Below are 14,367 nucleotides of genomic sequence, written 5' to 3'. Positions count from 1 at the left end.
AGGTTTGCATTAAGCAGGGCAAAATCCACAAGCTACACCCAAAAGACTTCAGGAAGCAAAATCTTTCTGTGCAGTGTAATTATAAAATATTCAGAACCACAGAAAAGTCCATTTGTCTGTCTCCTTCACTTTGAAATGGCCTTTTGCATGAAAGGCACTATATGGCACACTTTGGGCAGAGCGCTCTGTGTTGCAATGAAGAGGTAGTGTCACTTCATAAAGCCACTCTGCCGCTCCTCGTGTGTCACTTAGCAGAGATAGGCAGTGACAGACGCATTAATACCTCTACTAGAATGAGGAATGCACAACTGACAAGTGGCCGGGCCAAGATATAGCAGGCCAGGCAGTGTTGCCTAATGGCTAAGATACTGGACTTGACGTTCCAAGGCTGTTGACTCTTAACTGATTGTCAGTCATTTTCTAACCTGCTTAGTCCCGAACAGGGTCATGGGGGTCTGCTGGAGCCTATCTCAGCTAGCATAGGGCGCAAGAGAGGAGCAAACCCTGGACAGGGAGTTAATCCATCGCCTTGCGAAGACACACACACACACACACACACACCCCAACCACACATTCGTTCCAATTTAGGATTGGCAGTTTAACTGATTGTGTGGCACTAATTTACATCACTTCATTGTGCTACTAATGTAAGATGTTAATGGCTCTGTGCATAATCTGAATCCTCAGATCTGCCTGCCAAGATCTGAATATCCTGCCCAGTTATTGTGTTTTCGGTTTTCGCATGTTTTCCCTGACATTCTCCTTTGTGTCACTTGCTAGGTATTACCCACCATAACAGCCAGCTGACAGTCAGGAGGCCATGCAGTGATTAAGTTCTCAGAGAGAATGTATAACGCACAAATGAGGTATGACAAGGCCAGGGTTTAAAGCTGCTGTGGACGTCTTTTTGGCCTAGTGGCTAAGGTGTTCAATTTTACACTACAAGGGTGCTAGCTCAGTCCTTGCCTTGACTCATTGTGTAACGCCGTTGTTTCAGCCATGTTTTTGTAAATTGTGTTATAGCTCTGTACTTTCAAAGCATGCTTGCACAGATACCTCATGGACTCGGCCTCCTGGGTACAAATCCCACACCTATTTGTTGTCTGTGTGAGGTTTGCATGGTCTTCTCATATATGCATAGGGTTTTCTCCAGGTCCTCCATTTTTCATTTATCCTAAAAACATGCATGTTAGAGTCATTGGTGTCTCCAAATTCCAAACTGGCATAACTAGTGTTATGGTGCAGTCAGTAATGCTACCCTGGCTCAGGTTAATGCCTTCTTTATTTCATCTTTTTGTCCTTTAAATGTTATTTTTCATTACATTTACATTTAAAAGAAAATGTAATATTTGTCATATTCTGTAATTAATAGTGTTCAGGGTTATGTTCTGAATGCATTGTATGCATTTAATATTGTTTTGTTTGCTGATAATTTTTTAATTTTGTATTATGTTAAGTGGCTATGTCTTAGCATTTCTTGTTGTCTGCCCTGCTTAATTATGTGGAGCCTAAAGAGGTGGCACCACCTAATTACACAGCTGGGGTGTTGGCCCCAGTAGTATTTAAGCCAAACCTGAGGAAGGCTCAACAGCTTCAGCATTCGTTTTGAGTTCATCTCCTGACGGGGATTCAAATTCATGTTTTAGGTCTGCTTTGTTTATTTTTGTTTCTTTTATTTATGTTAATGTTACTTTTGTTGATTATTTAACTTTTTTTTTTATATGTTCCGTGTGTTTTATGGGTGCTTCCCCCAAGAGGTGGGGTCACCTGTCAATCACCGCCCTCTGCCCTATAAATCCAGAGGGTCTCCCATAGTTCCTGGTGGTTTATTTCGGTTTGATGACTTCTTGTGTCTTACTGTGCTTTTGTGGATTTTTTATATTCTTCTGATTTGCTGACCTTTTTGCTGTTTTCAAACCATTTTCTGGCTTTGTGATTGGTGACTTTGTTTGCTTGTATTGTTTTGTGTTTTAGGCAACTCCATTTTGCTATGTTAAACTTCACAGTATCACAGAGCATCATTTGTGGAAATAAAACCTCTTTATATTTATACAGTGTCTGTTTGTCTGTTTTTTGCAATACGGGTTTGGCAGTATATCTCCCTCTAGTGGTCATTATTGGGAGTGCTTTTGTAACTTTAAGGGATATTTTACATGCTTTGGAAAGTTGCAAAAGTTTGTGTGTTTGCTTCTTGCTTGCAGTCTTTGCTTCTTTTTGATATTGGATTTCCTGGCTTTGACCCCTGCTCCATATTAATGGTCCTGTCTGGTTCTATTTTTGTATTTGGTTGCTTCAGCCTATTTGGTTTTATTGAGTTTTTTGCTTCTGCCTTCTGAAATATTTCTAAATACTTCCAATAAATAATTAAACATTAAAGGAAGTTAGTTACGGGGTTTATTGCATTAGAGGTTTTTAATGGTTTTTCTGTTTTCCTTTTGTGTACAGTTTTTATGCTTGCTTGCTAAAGGCTTTGCACCCCATCTTTGGGCCAAGACAGGTGTGATGTCTTTCTGTAGAGTTTGGGGCTTGACTGCCACTGGTGAGGTCAATTCTGGGGAGCCAGCTCAAGGTGAAACCCTGGTTTGGCTGATTGTTTTGAGGCCTGCACCCCCTTTTCGTGCTTCATGGTGAAAGAAGTTATTACGCTATATGATTGTATGCATAAGTGAGTGAGTGACTGGAACATCAGTCCTTTCACAACCGTGAACTGACATAAGCATTACTGAGAATGTAAATGAACAGCTGTGTCCATCTGCAAAGGATAAAAGTTCAAGGTTATTTCTATACTGCACTGCAAAAAATGCATATGCAAAAACTACACAAAAACTTTAAATGGGACTTGTTTTGCTTTTATTTAGCAAAACAATCTACCAATGGGGTAAGCAAAATTGACTTTGACAAAATTTCTTAATGTAAGCTAAAAAATACAATTTTTTGGTAAGAGAATAATTCTTACACTAAGGAAAGCAAGATTTAATGTCATGAAATTAATACTTTTCCACTTGCTTAGATTTCATTTTTTGCGGCGTGGAAAGGAAAGAAGGTTAAAGACACAATGCCTTGGCTGTATAGTCTTCTTTAGATATGTAACTAGTCCACAACTCACTTGACAGAAGAGTTGTGGTCCCCAACAGCCACTTTGAGCTGTAACAGGAGCAGCTGCATTAATTGTGAATATGTCACCAACAATATCGTTGTATCTGGTCCTTCTGGCAAACTCACTTATTTACTGCATTTCTTGTAGGAAATGTCCGGCCACAGGCTATTTATTTTTTAAACTGTATAAAATATGAATTGCCAATTTTATGTAACAAATTAATATATGATGATTGTGAAGAAGTAACTTTAACTTGAAAAATACCAAACTTGTCTTTTAAAGATCAAATCACATTTAAATCTCTTCCTTCATCTTCTCTCTGATGGCAGCTTTTCACACCTATTTTAACCTTTTCTCCTTTCACCTGGCCTAGTTTTGTCTTCTTGTTCCCTTTTTTCTTTATATGTTACCCACTCTTTCTTCTTCAGCTGCACACCTGATAAAGACCATACACCTGAAAAGTTGTGTCTCTTTGGGCACAGAAATAATCTTCAGCTTTTTTACTTTGAGAATATCATGTTTAATGTATGGCACATGCCAAGCAACTAGGAATGACATTCCCTGTAAAATGTCACTAGATCAAGTAGTCATTTGACATATTTTGCTCTTTTTTTTACTGCAGAGCTAACCAGCATCAAAGAGATCACAGTTTTATGGGGCTCAAACCTGACTATTCCATGCTCCTACCAGCCATCTTCCAGTTACTCAGAGAACAGGCAGAAATGGACAATCATGCAGTTCACAGGAGAAAAGTCAATCTTTTCCCGTCATGGAGATGAGAGCACCATTTCCCTCTTGGAATACAGAGGACGGGTTTCTGTGCCTGACATCAGCACAGTGGGCAATGTGTCTCTCACTTTAACTAAGGTGACTCTTGAGGACCGAGGAGATTACATCTGTGAAGTTGACTTGCGTTCCAAAGATGGCCAGATAACACCATTGAGTGCTCACACCAAGATCATCATACTCAGAGGTAGGAACATCTCGACTGTCTTCAATAACCAACCATAAGGTAGAACAATTAGCTTAGAAAGCCTCTGTCTATGGATGTGGCCTGTAGGTCCCTAGTAAAGTTCTGCTTGTCTTTAGAAGACTCTAGTAAACACTGATATGTCCTCATGTTTCCAAGAACTTATGAAGGCCCCCACCTAATGGTCAGTTACCATCACTCAAATTTCTGGGCAGTGCTTAGTATTGCCAAGCCAGTGACCAATTGTTAATAATGATATACTGCACATCACACTTGTAGAGTACCCAGGGAACCATAATAAACGTATAGATATACCTTGTAGGTTCTAACTGGCCTTTTGATGATGAGGGGACCTACAGCAAGTGACAGATGTCTATAATGAGATGCAACAGGCCTCTAGAGTACCAAGAAAATGGCACTAGTGAGTTCTAACAAATGTATAGAGAAGGCAGTGAGCTGCTGGAAATGTCAGGCTGTAAATAATGACATCTAACAGGTCTCTAATGGAGATGGGTTGTCTGTAATGACTTTTAGTAAGTGTCCAGGTTTCCATAGAGAAGAAATTACTAACAGATAGCTACAGTAATTTAGCTCATTTCTAGATAGCTCTAATGCATTCAGTAGAACTCTTGAGTGCCCAGGCATATATTACAATTATCCAGATGTCCCTAGTAAATTTTAACTGGTCTTTAGAGTAGCCAGGAAGAATTTGCAAGTGGTCAAATGCCCAAAATGAATCTAAGCAGCTCTCTTTAATAACCAGGGGGTTATAGAAAATGTGCTGACATTACTGCATCTGGCCTGTTGAGTTACTGGTAATCAGGGAGCTGTAGCAAATGTTTCAGTATACTTAGTGAGTTCTGTTAGATTTTTAGACTACTCAGGATTCCTTCACAAGTGTCCTGAAGTCCACAGTGAGTTCATTATTTCATTCATTCATTCACTCTTTCATTCATTTTCCACCGCTTATTCAGCAACCGGGTCACAGTGTTCACAGTCTTAGTAGTGAGGTCCATAAGTCCTTTCCACAGCCACAACTCAAATTGTGGGATCTCAAGATGTTCCCAAACTAGCTGGGACATATAATCCTCCCTGCGACCCCCTGGAGTTTCCTGTGGTCTCCATCCAGCTAGTCCTGTCCTTTAAAATCTACGCAGGGAGACAGCCAGGTGGCATCTGTATCAGATGCACGAACCACCTCAGTTGGCTACTCTTGATGCACAGCTGGGGTCTTTGTCTTTGCTTCTCACCTCATATCTTAAGTTGAGTTGTAAAAGCTAATTTTGGCCACTCATACTCTTGATCTCATTCTTTCGGTCATTACCCAAAGCTCACAACAATAGATGAGGGCAGGGACGTAGATCGACTGGTAAATCGAGAGCTTTGCCTTCTGGCTCAGCTGCTTCTTCACCACTACAGATGAGAATAGCGATCACATGACTGCACTCATTTCCCCTATCTGTCTGTCTATCTCACCATTCCTTTTCCCCTCACTTGTGAACAAGGCCCAAAGATATTTAAACTACTCCACTGAAGGCACCTCCCACTCAGAGAGGACAGTCCACCTTTTTCCTACCAAGGATCATGGTGTCAGATTTGGAGGTGCTAATCCTCATCCCTGTCACTTCACACTTAGATGCAAACCATCCCAATGCAATCTGGAGTTCACCGCCAAAAGGACATTGTCGTCTGCAAAAAGCAGTTACTCAATTGTAAGGCCACCAAGCTGGACACCCTCCCTTCCCTTACTGCACCTTTATGTCCTGTCCATGAAAATCACAAACTGGATATAATGAGTTCAAACAGGACTTTAGATTTCCAAAGGACCCCTTATAATTGTCCAGGAAGCCCCTGTTAATGTTCTGGGTAGCTTTCTGTAGATGCTCAAGCAATGTCTGTGCATTTTCTCCCACTCCTTAGTGTTCTCCCAGTGTATTTAAATGAATTTCCTTAGCTAGTTCTACAGAGAAGTGGTACTTTGCACTCGATATATAGTACTGAACTATTACATTGTCACATGCATTTCAGTTTGTTGTCAAAGAACTGTAGCTGAGGTTGCACACACATGTTAATATCTGAACACGTTTACTGATGCAGGGCAGGTTTATTTGATGATCCTCCAGGAATCATCCTGAGGCTTCCATACTGTGTTTCTATCAGCCAGGCCTGATTTTCTGTTCTTTCCCTTGTGTGTTTAGTGCCAGTTTCAAAGCCAGTGATCACCAATGTCAAGTCCCCACATACTATCTTTGAGGGAGAGGCCTTGAGGATGTACTGCACAACAAGTGGGTCTCCACCTGTCAAATACAGATGGTACAAGAAGAAGTCAGACAGCTTCGAGCAGGTGATGGAGTTCATAGACTCTCTATCAAGGCGTCATGCTACCCTGTCCGACAGTGGCGAGTATTACTGCACGGCTGAAAATAAGGCTCCAGAGGTCATCAACAGGAAGAGTGACCCAGTGTTGGTCACAGTGCTAGGTATTAAGAAAAAAGTGATGACTGATGATGGAGACAAGACTTGGGCATCAGGTTGACTAACCTCTTCTTTTAAATTAAATATTTCAGCAAAAGAAAGGACAACCACTTCCATCATGAGTTTACTAAATCCAACATCAGGTAAGAAGTGAGAGATATGATTAGAAATTTAATTGTTTAAACAAAGACACTGTAAATCATAAAAAGGGTTTGGATACCAGTGGTAACCCTGTGTAATTGTCGTTCGCAAGGCAAAAAATACCTCATTTGCAGAAAGCCTAGAATGGCGCCATAGTAGTGCGTGGTGTGCCACTGTTCCTTACAATGAGGAGGATTTCCTGTTTCTTGTGTCTTTTTATGAGGGAAGGCCAAAAGAGATGGGGCTTTATTAGAGGTTATGGTTCATCCCCCAGGTCATAGCCATCTGTTCTGGGGTGAAAGGAGAAAACATATAAGTGCCAGTGTCACCCCCAAATCTTTCCTCTGTGCACCCTCAACATCAGTCCCAATAAGAAGCACATGATACTCAGGCACTTGACACCATCAATCCATTTTCTGAAGCTGCTTAATCCAATACAAGTTCACACACCCAGACCCACTGAACACAATGCAGAAACCAGATCTGTGCCCGTATTGATAAAGTATCTCAGAATTACTCCTAGGAATTGTACTAAAAGGATAATAATTTGCTCCATTCTAGAGTAGGACAGCTTATTACCTCTTAAAGGGCCTCTAAGGTGAAGCCCACTCCATTGTGTGTTGTTCACTTACTTCTTGACAAAAATCCTGCTACTTATTTACAAAGAGAGCTGATGTTCTGTTGATGTTACGAAAAAGTTGTAAGACACATTCTAATTTTTTTTGCAACAAAAGATGTCATTGTATAGAAAAACTACCAGACTCATGTATGCTGAACGTAGGTCACCATGAACTGCCAATTGAAATATTTACAGATAGAGGTAAATGTCCCCACCAAGAGACAGAGAGAAGGGACTACAGATTAAAAAACACCCTCATACAGTTTATGGGCTTTGCACTTGAAAGACAGTAGTGTTATCGGTTGACTTAGTCTCTACACCCAGACCTTCCTGTTGCTGTGCATTAATCAAGAGGTAGTCACATAATGGGAAGGATAAGGGAGATGAAAGAGCAAGCTGTTCTGAATTGAATCACACAGGATGGTGAAAGGGGCTGCAGGCCACAAAATACAAAAAAGGCCAGACCAGGACTTCACTTAGCTGCCCAAAATAGGCCACTTCCCAGAAAGTCAGACCCCAATCTAAAGAAGAAGAATTCCAAACCTTCTCAGACATGAAATAGAGCTCAGGCTTTAAAAATTCAAAATACTTTTAAATAGCCCAAATACACAACAATGATTTTCAAGAGAGAGGGTAAACTATGATATTTATGGCTTGATAAGACAAGGCAAAGGATTATCATTACTTATGATTTGGCTGACACCTTTATCCAAGACAGCTTACAACATCTGAGATTCAATTGGTTCCAAATGGAGCACAGACAGGTGAAGTGACTTGATTGTGGTCACACATTGTCAGTAGCAGGATTTAATCCTACAACCTCAGGATTTGAACTTCAAAACCTTAACCACTGTACCTTTATTGTAATAAATCTTTATAAGTGAAGCATGCATTCACATTAACAAAAAGAAGCACAAAATAGCAAAATAAACAATAAATATGAGGCAAAATAGTTATGCCAAAAAAGGAACCCCGAGGATGACAAATCAAAATGCGCAAACCAGTAATCAGAATCCAAAAACTATAAGCAAAAATCCAATAAACTAAGAATTAAAAACAATAATCACAAAATGATGCTAAATCTCCAACAATCCATGAACCTCTAAGGGACTCATCTCTTCCTCCAGTATATAATAGTGGAGGGCAGTACCTCAGCAGTTGTCATGGTGGCCCCACCTCCTGGGGTTCAACCCACAAAGCACAAAATATACAGTAGCCTTGATGCTCATATACACAGTGCATAACAACATTAAAAAATTGACATAATAAGAAAAAACACATGAATGAAAAGGAAAATAAAATTAAGCCAGAAAATAAACCCTGTGTGGAACATAGCAGGAGAATTTAGCCAGGCTAATTTAATAACTAGAGTGGCAGAGATTAAAGAGCTCAAGAGTTGTTGCCAAGGTCAAAAACACGAAAAGAGAAAGATTGTTCTTCAAATACAAGGGAGGACACTAACATCAAAGTTGGAATACAAAATCAATGTCATAACCATAACTTAATAAAAAAATATTACTTCAGCCTTTCACTGAGTCTTTTCTTTTGTTTTTTTCCAACAAAATTTGGACACTGCTATAACCATGCAGCCATCATGTCACAAGTCATGCTACACATACATCAAATGCCTAGCAACTGCATAGCATCATAGTAAGCAGACACATAAAATGGCAGGACCAATAAAAACCAGAAACACAAAATGGTGGCACCCAAAATAATAAGCAGTAATAAACAATATATATTTCAACATTTTTCACCCCCTGCTCAAAGAAATCTCACTTGATTTTACCGTTATCTCACTGCTATTACCGTTAAGTATACAGTATATTGTATTTATACACTCCTAACAAATGAAGCATCTTGCCTGCCTTTGGGAAATCCTTTCACCAATGGTTTCTTGTGATTTTGACTTTAACAGGATTTTTTTCTGGTTTTTCCCTTTTCTCCAGTGATTTGGATACTGTTGCCTGTTTTCCCTTACCTTGTTTTCTGTCCTATTGCATGTCTTTTGATATTATCTTTTGGATTAGGGACTTAAAATAAAATTCACCTTTTTACCTGTTTATCTTGGCTTCCTTTGTACTTGTTCCGGGTTGTATCCTAGATTATGGGATGGTCACACTGTCAGCTGCACTTTTTAGGGTGGCACATCACAGTGCAATCAAGTGGCTCGACTTTTCCAGGAATCCCAATACTAAAAAGCTGCACTGCACACACACCGCACCCTCGGTGATGACGCCTAAACAGCACACACATGACAACTGTAGACACCACTGTTTACTGTATAAAGAGTCCTATTCAGCTGTTTTAAAAAGCATACACTCTGATTGGGTATCTCATGTATACAGCAAAGAGTATGTTCAATAAATACTTCAGTGTGTGACACTTTGGTATCCCGAAATGTTCTATTTGCACTAATGGAAGAAACCGAAACAACAAATCTGCTGCGACTCCAATGTGGCAGACACTTGCCAGTGTTTAGGTGTCCAAAAAGAGAAAAGTTTTGGAAATTAAGATAAATGTTGATTGTTTGAAGGGCTAAACACAGGAGTAAATGATAAACCCTGAATTTCTTTTCTTTACTTCTTTTCTCTATTAAAGGGCAAACTAGTCCTGAAGCTCATTAGACTTTAAAGTTCTTTCTTTTCCTTTTCTTACTAAACCATCCAAAATTTTGAGGTGATTTTTAAAATCCCTAACCCTTCTCCTTTCCTCTCCTTGTTCCTCTCTTGCTTCTTTTCTCTTTCATTCTTCTTCTTTTGTTACTTCTGTGTTCGTTACTTGCATTCTGTCCCTATGCTAGATTTAAAACATCAGCATGCTGACACCATGAGCTTCACTGCCACCGCACCATGTGATGGCACCAAACACTGTTGCTACAAACAGCAGGGTTGTGGCCAAAGTGGAGTCCAGAGAATGATGACAAATGAATTTAAAAATGAAAAGGACAACTCAGAGCACACAAAAAAATCACAATGTACATCTGAACTTTCTAAAACTAAATGAGTACCAGAAAAGCAACAAATTAGGAAAAGAGGAAAGCACAGTGACCCAATAGATCAGCAGAATGACACCAGTATGTTCACACAGATTCTGACAGAAGGTAAATAAAAATCCAGTTTTCCTCCCACATCCTAAAAATGTGCATGTTTCTCACACCTACAATTAGGTGGATAAGGTCATGAAAGGTTATATTGGTAGATGTGTTGATAAACAAATATATACATTAATATTCATGAAAAATTTTGATGCGCTTCAAAGTAGTGATGAGCAAAACTGTTTGCAGAAAATTGAAGTGAAATTAGAGTTTTCCATCCATCCATCCATTATCCAACCCACTATATCCTAACACAGGGTCATGGGGGTCTGCTGGAGCCAATCCCAGCCAACACAGGGCACGAACAAATCCCAGGCAGGGTGCCAGTCCACTGCAGGGCACACACACACACACACACACACACATCATAAAAGAAAAATAAAAAAGACCTAATTAAGAAGGCCTTACAGACAAACTTGTATGTGTTTGTGTCGCTCACTTATCTGCACATAGGTAGATGCTTGTCTGAAATCAGCTAGCTCCTAAAGAGCAACAAGACATCACACGTGTAGAAAGAAGGAAAGCAACAAAACAAATATGGAAAACTGACTAAAGCAAAAGAAAAAAGGGAGAAAAATAACAACATGCACTGGCATAAATGAACAAATACTTAAAAATGTTACATATTAAAAGACAACCTTGCCATTCATTCAGGTCTGCTTTTAGACAGGGAAAATGACCTCAGTCCCATATGTACTGTAGGTCTAACTAATGTTGTAACATTGCTGCCATCTTGGAAATTGGAAGATCATCAGCCTGGGAGATAAAATGTGAAAACAAATAGTAAAATGTAGCCAATCAGTACAAAAAAGCACTTATTGAGGCTGACACACTATAAAAGACAAGCAGGTAGTTGTACTGACAGCAAATGGCCAGTGGGTCCAGAAGACGGTGTGAGGAACAGGAGAAAGAGTGGAGTAAAAGTCAACACAAAATTCAAACTTATAAATCAAAAGAGAGAATTGTCAGAGCTAAAACACAAACCAAAAATCAAAGTTGTAAAGTAAATGTGCTATATTTGGTCCAGTCTTGGATAACTGGGAGACCTTTATACTAGTAAACCTGATGATGTCATAAGCAACACCTATGGATAGAATTCCATGGAGACAGCGAGGCAAACTCTGCAAAATTGCAACGCCTATCAATAAAACAAAATGTTATAAGAAAATTAATGAACTTGATTTACTCTTAGGAAACAAGACCTTAACAAAGGCTTCAGTTAAGGAACATTCAGAGGTGGGTTAAGGAAGATATATCCCTTTTAAAATTAGATACTTCAGTATAAGACCTGTGAATCCTTCAAATTCATAAATAATTTTAACAACTTATCAAAGACTCTTAATGTACTGTATCACACTGCAAAGAGATGCATAACCACTTTATCGATACTTTACAAGTTTAATTAAGCCCAAAAGAAGCCATTGTTAAGGTCTTGTTACTTAAATGAATAAGAGATGGATTTTAATCGTACCTGAACTAAAGTGTTACACTAGTCAGCAACAACAATCAGCGTGTGGACACCTAGGTCTTGCTTGAGGATTCATTGAGTTGCTTGTGAGTCCAACCTCAAGTTTTCCTTCTTTTATTTCTTGCATTTGCCACTTTGCACTGCGTCATTTATTATTAGATTTATATTTTCAGTCTACCTAACTCTATCAGGCCCAGCTCCTCTCATTGTGTAATCTTTGAACTGCCCATAGCTTGTTTGAAAATGGATTGGCGTTTTCCAGACGCTCACCTCACAACATCAAATCTGACTTTATACATCATCTCCATGGGCTCTCAGCACAAGTGCTCCGCTCTCACTTAAATGCAGAAACCCACCTACAAAAAGTGGCTATACCTCAGGGGGAGAAGGCTCATTGTACTGTAGATATAACAGCTCAATAAGAAACATCCACAAAGATGTGTTTTGTAACCCATCGACCTTCACTTGTTGCTTCTCCACTGGAGAGAGTGAAGGTACTGTGTCCAGATTACACTGTCTGGATAGAAAAAACATTTCAAGTGTTAATGTGATTCTTTATTAAGTGTTAAGTTTAGCTCTGTTTTGTGACCAGTTTCCTTTCTTCTTGCAGCTTGGCATGAAACGACATCTCGAAACTTCGAGGATGAGAGCAAAGGTACAGTACCGTGTGTCCTGATCAACCACCTGAAAACGTGAAGGCATACTTTAGTGTTACTAAATGCCCTCATTTTGTTTAATTGAACAGTTCTGACCACCACCTCCTCCTCCTCCTCCTCCTCCTTCTCCTTCTCCTCTTCTGTAGACAAAACTAGCGCTGATCCTGGTAAGGGCATGCTTCTGCTTTTTTCTTTGGACATTTTTTGTTACAATTTCACAGGAAGTTTCTGTAAATGCACTCCAATAAGCAGGATGTCTAAACTGGTTAAGTTTGTTCCCATTTTTCAGACACTTCATGCAGTATTCAATCCCCCCCATCCCCAATAAGAACAGAGAAGAGAACCATACCCAGTGCTGTTTTCCTACATGGGTAGAATCTCCATAGCTTGTTATAAGCAGTGTCTTGTGGGTCTTCAGAGGGGGGTAAGATAAAGGTGACATTGTTAAATTGTGTCTGCCTGCCAGAAGGCCATGTTTATGTGTTAAAAAGCATTGCTTACCAGTTCAAATGTCTTAACCCACCATCCAAAATAACCTTCTTTCTTTCTCCCAGCCTGGTATGATAAATCAACCAGAATATTTGAGAAGAATAACCGGGTTGACAAAGAAAGTTGATTTTTGCCAGTCACCTCTAGTGGGCAGTATGTGCTTTAGTGTTATTCCATAGCTGTACTGCATTGCATTTCATAAGCAAAGTCAGCACCACTGTCTAAGGAACGGACTCCTGTCACACTCATACCTGTACTGGATGAACGGCTTGCTAAGCCTGTTTAATAAAGTTTCTTTAGGTTCATGTGTGCTATAGTAAGAGCAGCGTTATAAATGTGTACTTGCTTAAGTGTCAATAAAAATTCTAATTGATTACCTCGTTTGGGTGTTCTGCCAGAACATGGAGTGTTGGAATGACCCCTTCCAAAATAACCAACTTCTTTTTTTTTTTTCTCTCCCAGCTCAGTACGATGTAAACTCCAAGGTATCTGAGACGGATATGTCAACCATCAAAGGTATCATCTTGTCTCATTTGCCTGTATAACACTTCTAGAGAGCAGTATACACTTGACTGTTATATTAACTCTGTTTGCTATGTTTTGTTAAGACGCTGTGACTGTGTACCCTTCTTCAAGTAGAGCCAGCATCATTACCAGTAAGAAACAAGTTTTCTTTCCTACCTATACTTCAAGAGAGACTTGTGTGAGTGAACCTTTCTACATAAAGAAGGCTTGCCTATGACAGACAATGGAGTGTGGAGAAATGTATAAGGAGTGTGAAGATCTAGTACCCGTCTTACTTGATCCTATACTGCATAAAAGGCCAGTTTAGTCTTTTATAGGCCTTGTCTGCAGGGTAATAGGTGCTAGGGAAGGAGTGGTAGCATTAGAAGGTGTTTGCTTGTTAGAAGACTTTACTTAATTATGAATAAAAAATCTTATTTGTCACCAGTTTGAAGTGTCCTGCCATAGAAGACTGAAATGAGAAGAAAGGATTGCTAAACCTTTTTGTAAAGTTTCTTCAGAGTCATAGGTGCTATTGTAGAAGCAGCATTATTAAAGTGTATCTACTTTGCGTAATTGTGAATAAACATTCTTTTTGAGCCCCACTTTTGGGTGTCCTGCCATGGAGGACCCCTTCCAAATTAACCAACTTCTTTTTTTTTCTCTCCCAGCCCAGTACAATGTAACATCCCAGGTATTTGAGATGGATGGCACAACTGACAAAGGTATCATCTTGGCTCATTCCACTGTAAAACCCCTCTAGGTGGCGGTATACACTTGACTGTTACAGTATTATCTAGTCTTGCTATGTTTGGTTAAGGAGCTGTAACTGTGTACATTTATACAAGTAG

At 39.6% G+C, this 14,367-nt stretch overlaps 1 protein-coding gene across 1 annotated transcript in view; it reads left to right on the top strand.

The window, feature by feature from the left end:
- The window catches only part of LOC114662137 (Fc receptor-like protein 5), a 58,658-nt gene that overhangs the window by 29,984 nt on the left and 14,307 nt on the right, over positions 1-14,367 (top strand). The window contains exons 2-9 of the mRNA XM_028815490.2: positions 3,720-4,070; positions 6,266-6,547; positions 6,635-6,685; positions 12,478-12,522; positions 12,613-12,690; positions 13,475-13,528; positions 13,621-13,668; positions 14,188-14,241. Coding sequence (XP_028671323.2) covers positions 3,720-4,070; positions 6,266-6,547; positions 6,635-6,685; positions 12,478-12,522; positions 12,613-12,690; positions 13,475-13,528; positions 13,621-13,668; positions 14,188-14,241 — 963 coding nt within the window. The remainder of the gene's footprint in view (positions 1-3,719; positions 4,071-6,265; positions 6,548-6,634; positions 6,686-12,477; positions 12,523-12,612; positions 12,691-13,474; positions 13,529-13,620; positions 13,669-14,187; positions 14,242-14,367) is intronic.

The sequence above is a fragment of the Erpetoichthys calabaricus genome, chromosome 12, assembly GCF_900747795.2.
Source record: "Erpetoichthys calabaricus chromosome 12, fErpCal1.3, whole genome shotgun sequence".
NCBI classification, from domain to species: domain Eukaryota; kingdom Metazoa; phylum Chordata; class Cladistia; order Polypteriformes; family Polypteridae; genus Erpetoichthys; species Erpetoichthys calabaricus.
Note: the sequence above shows the minus strand (reverse complement) of the source record. Positions and strands in the feature narration are given on the sequence as shown.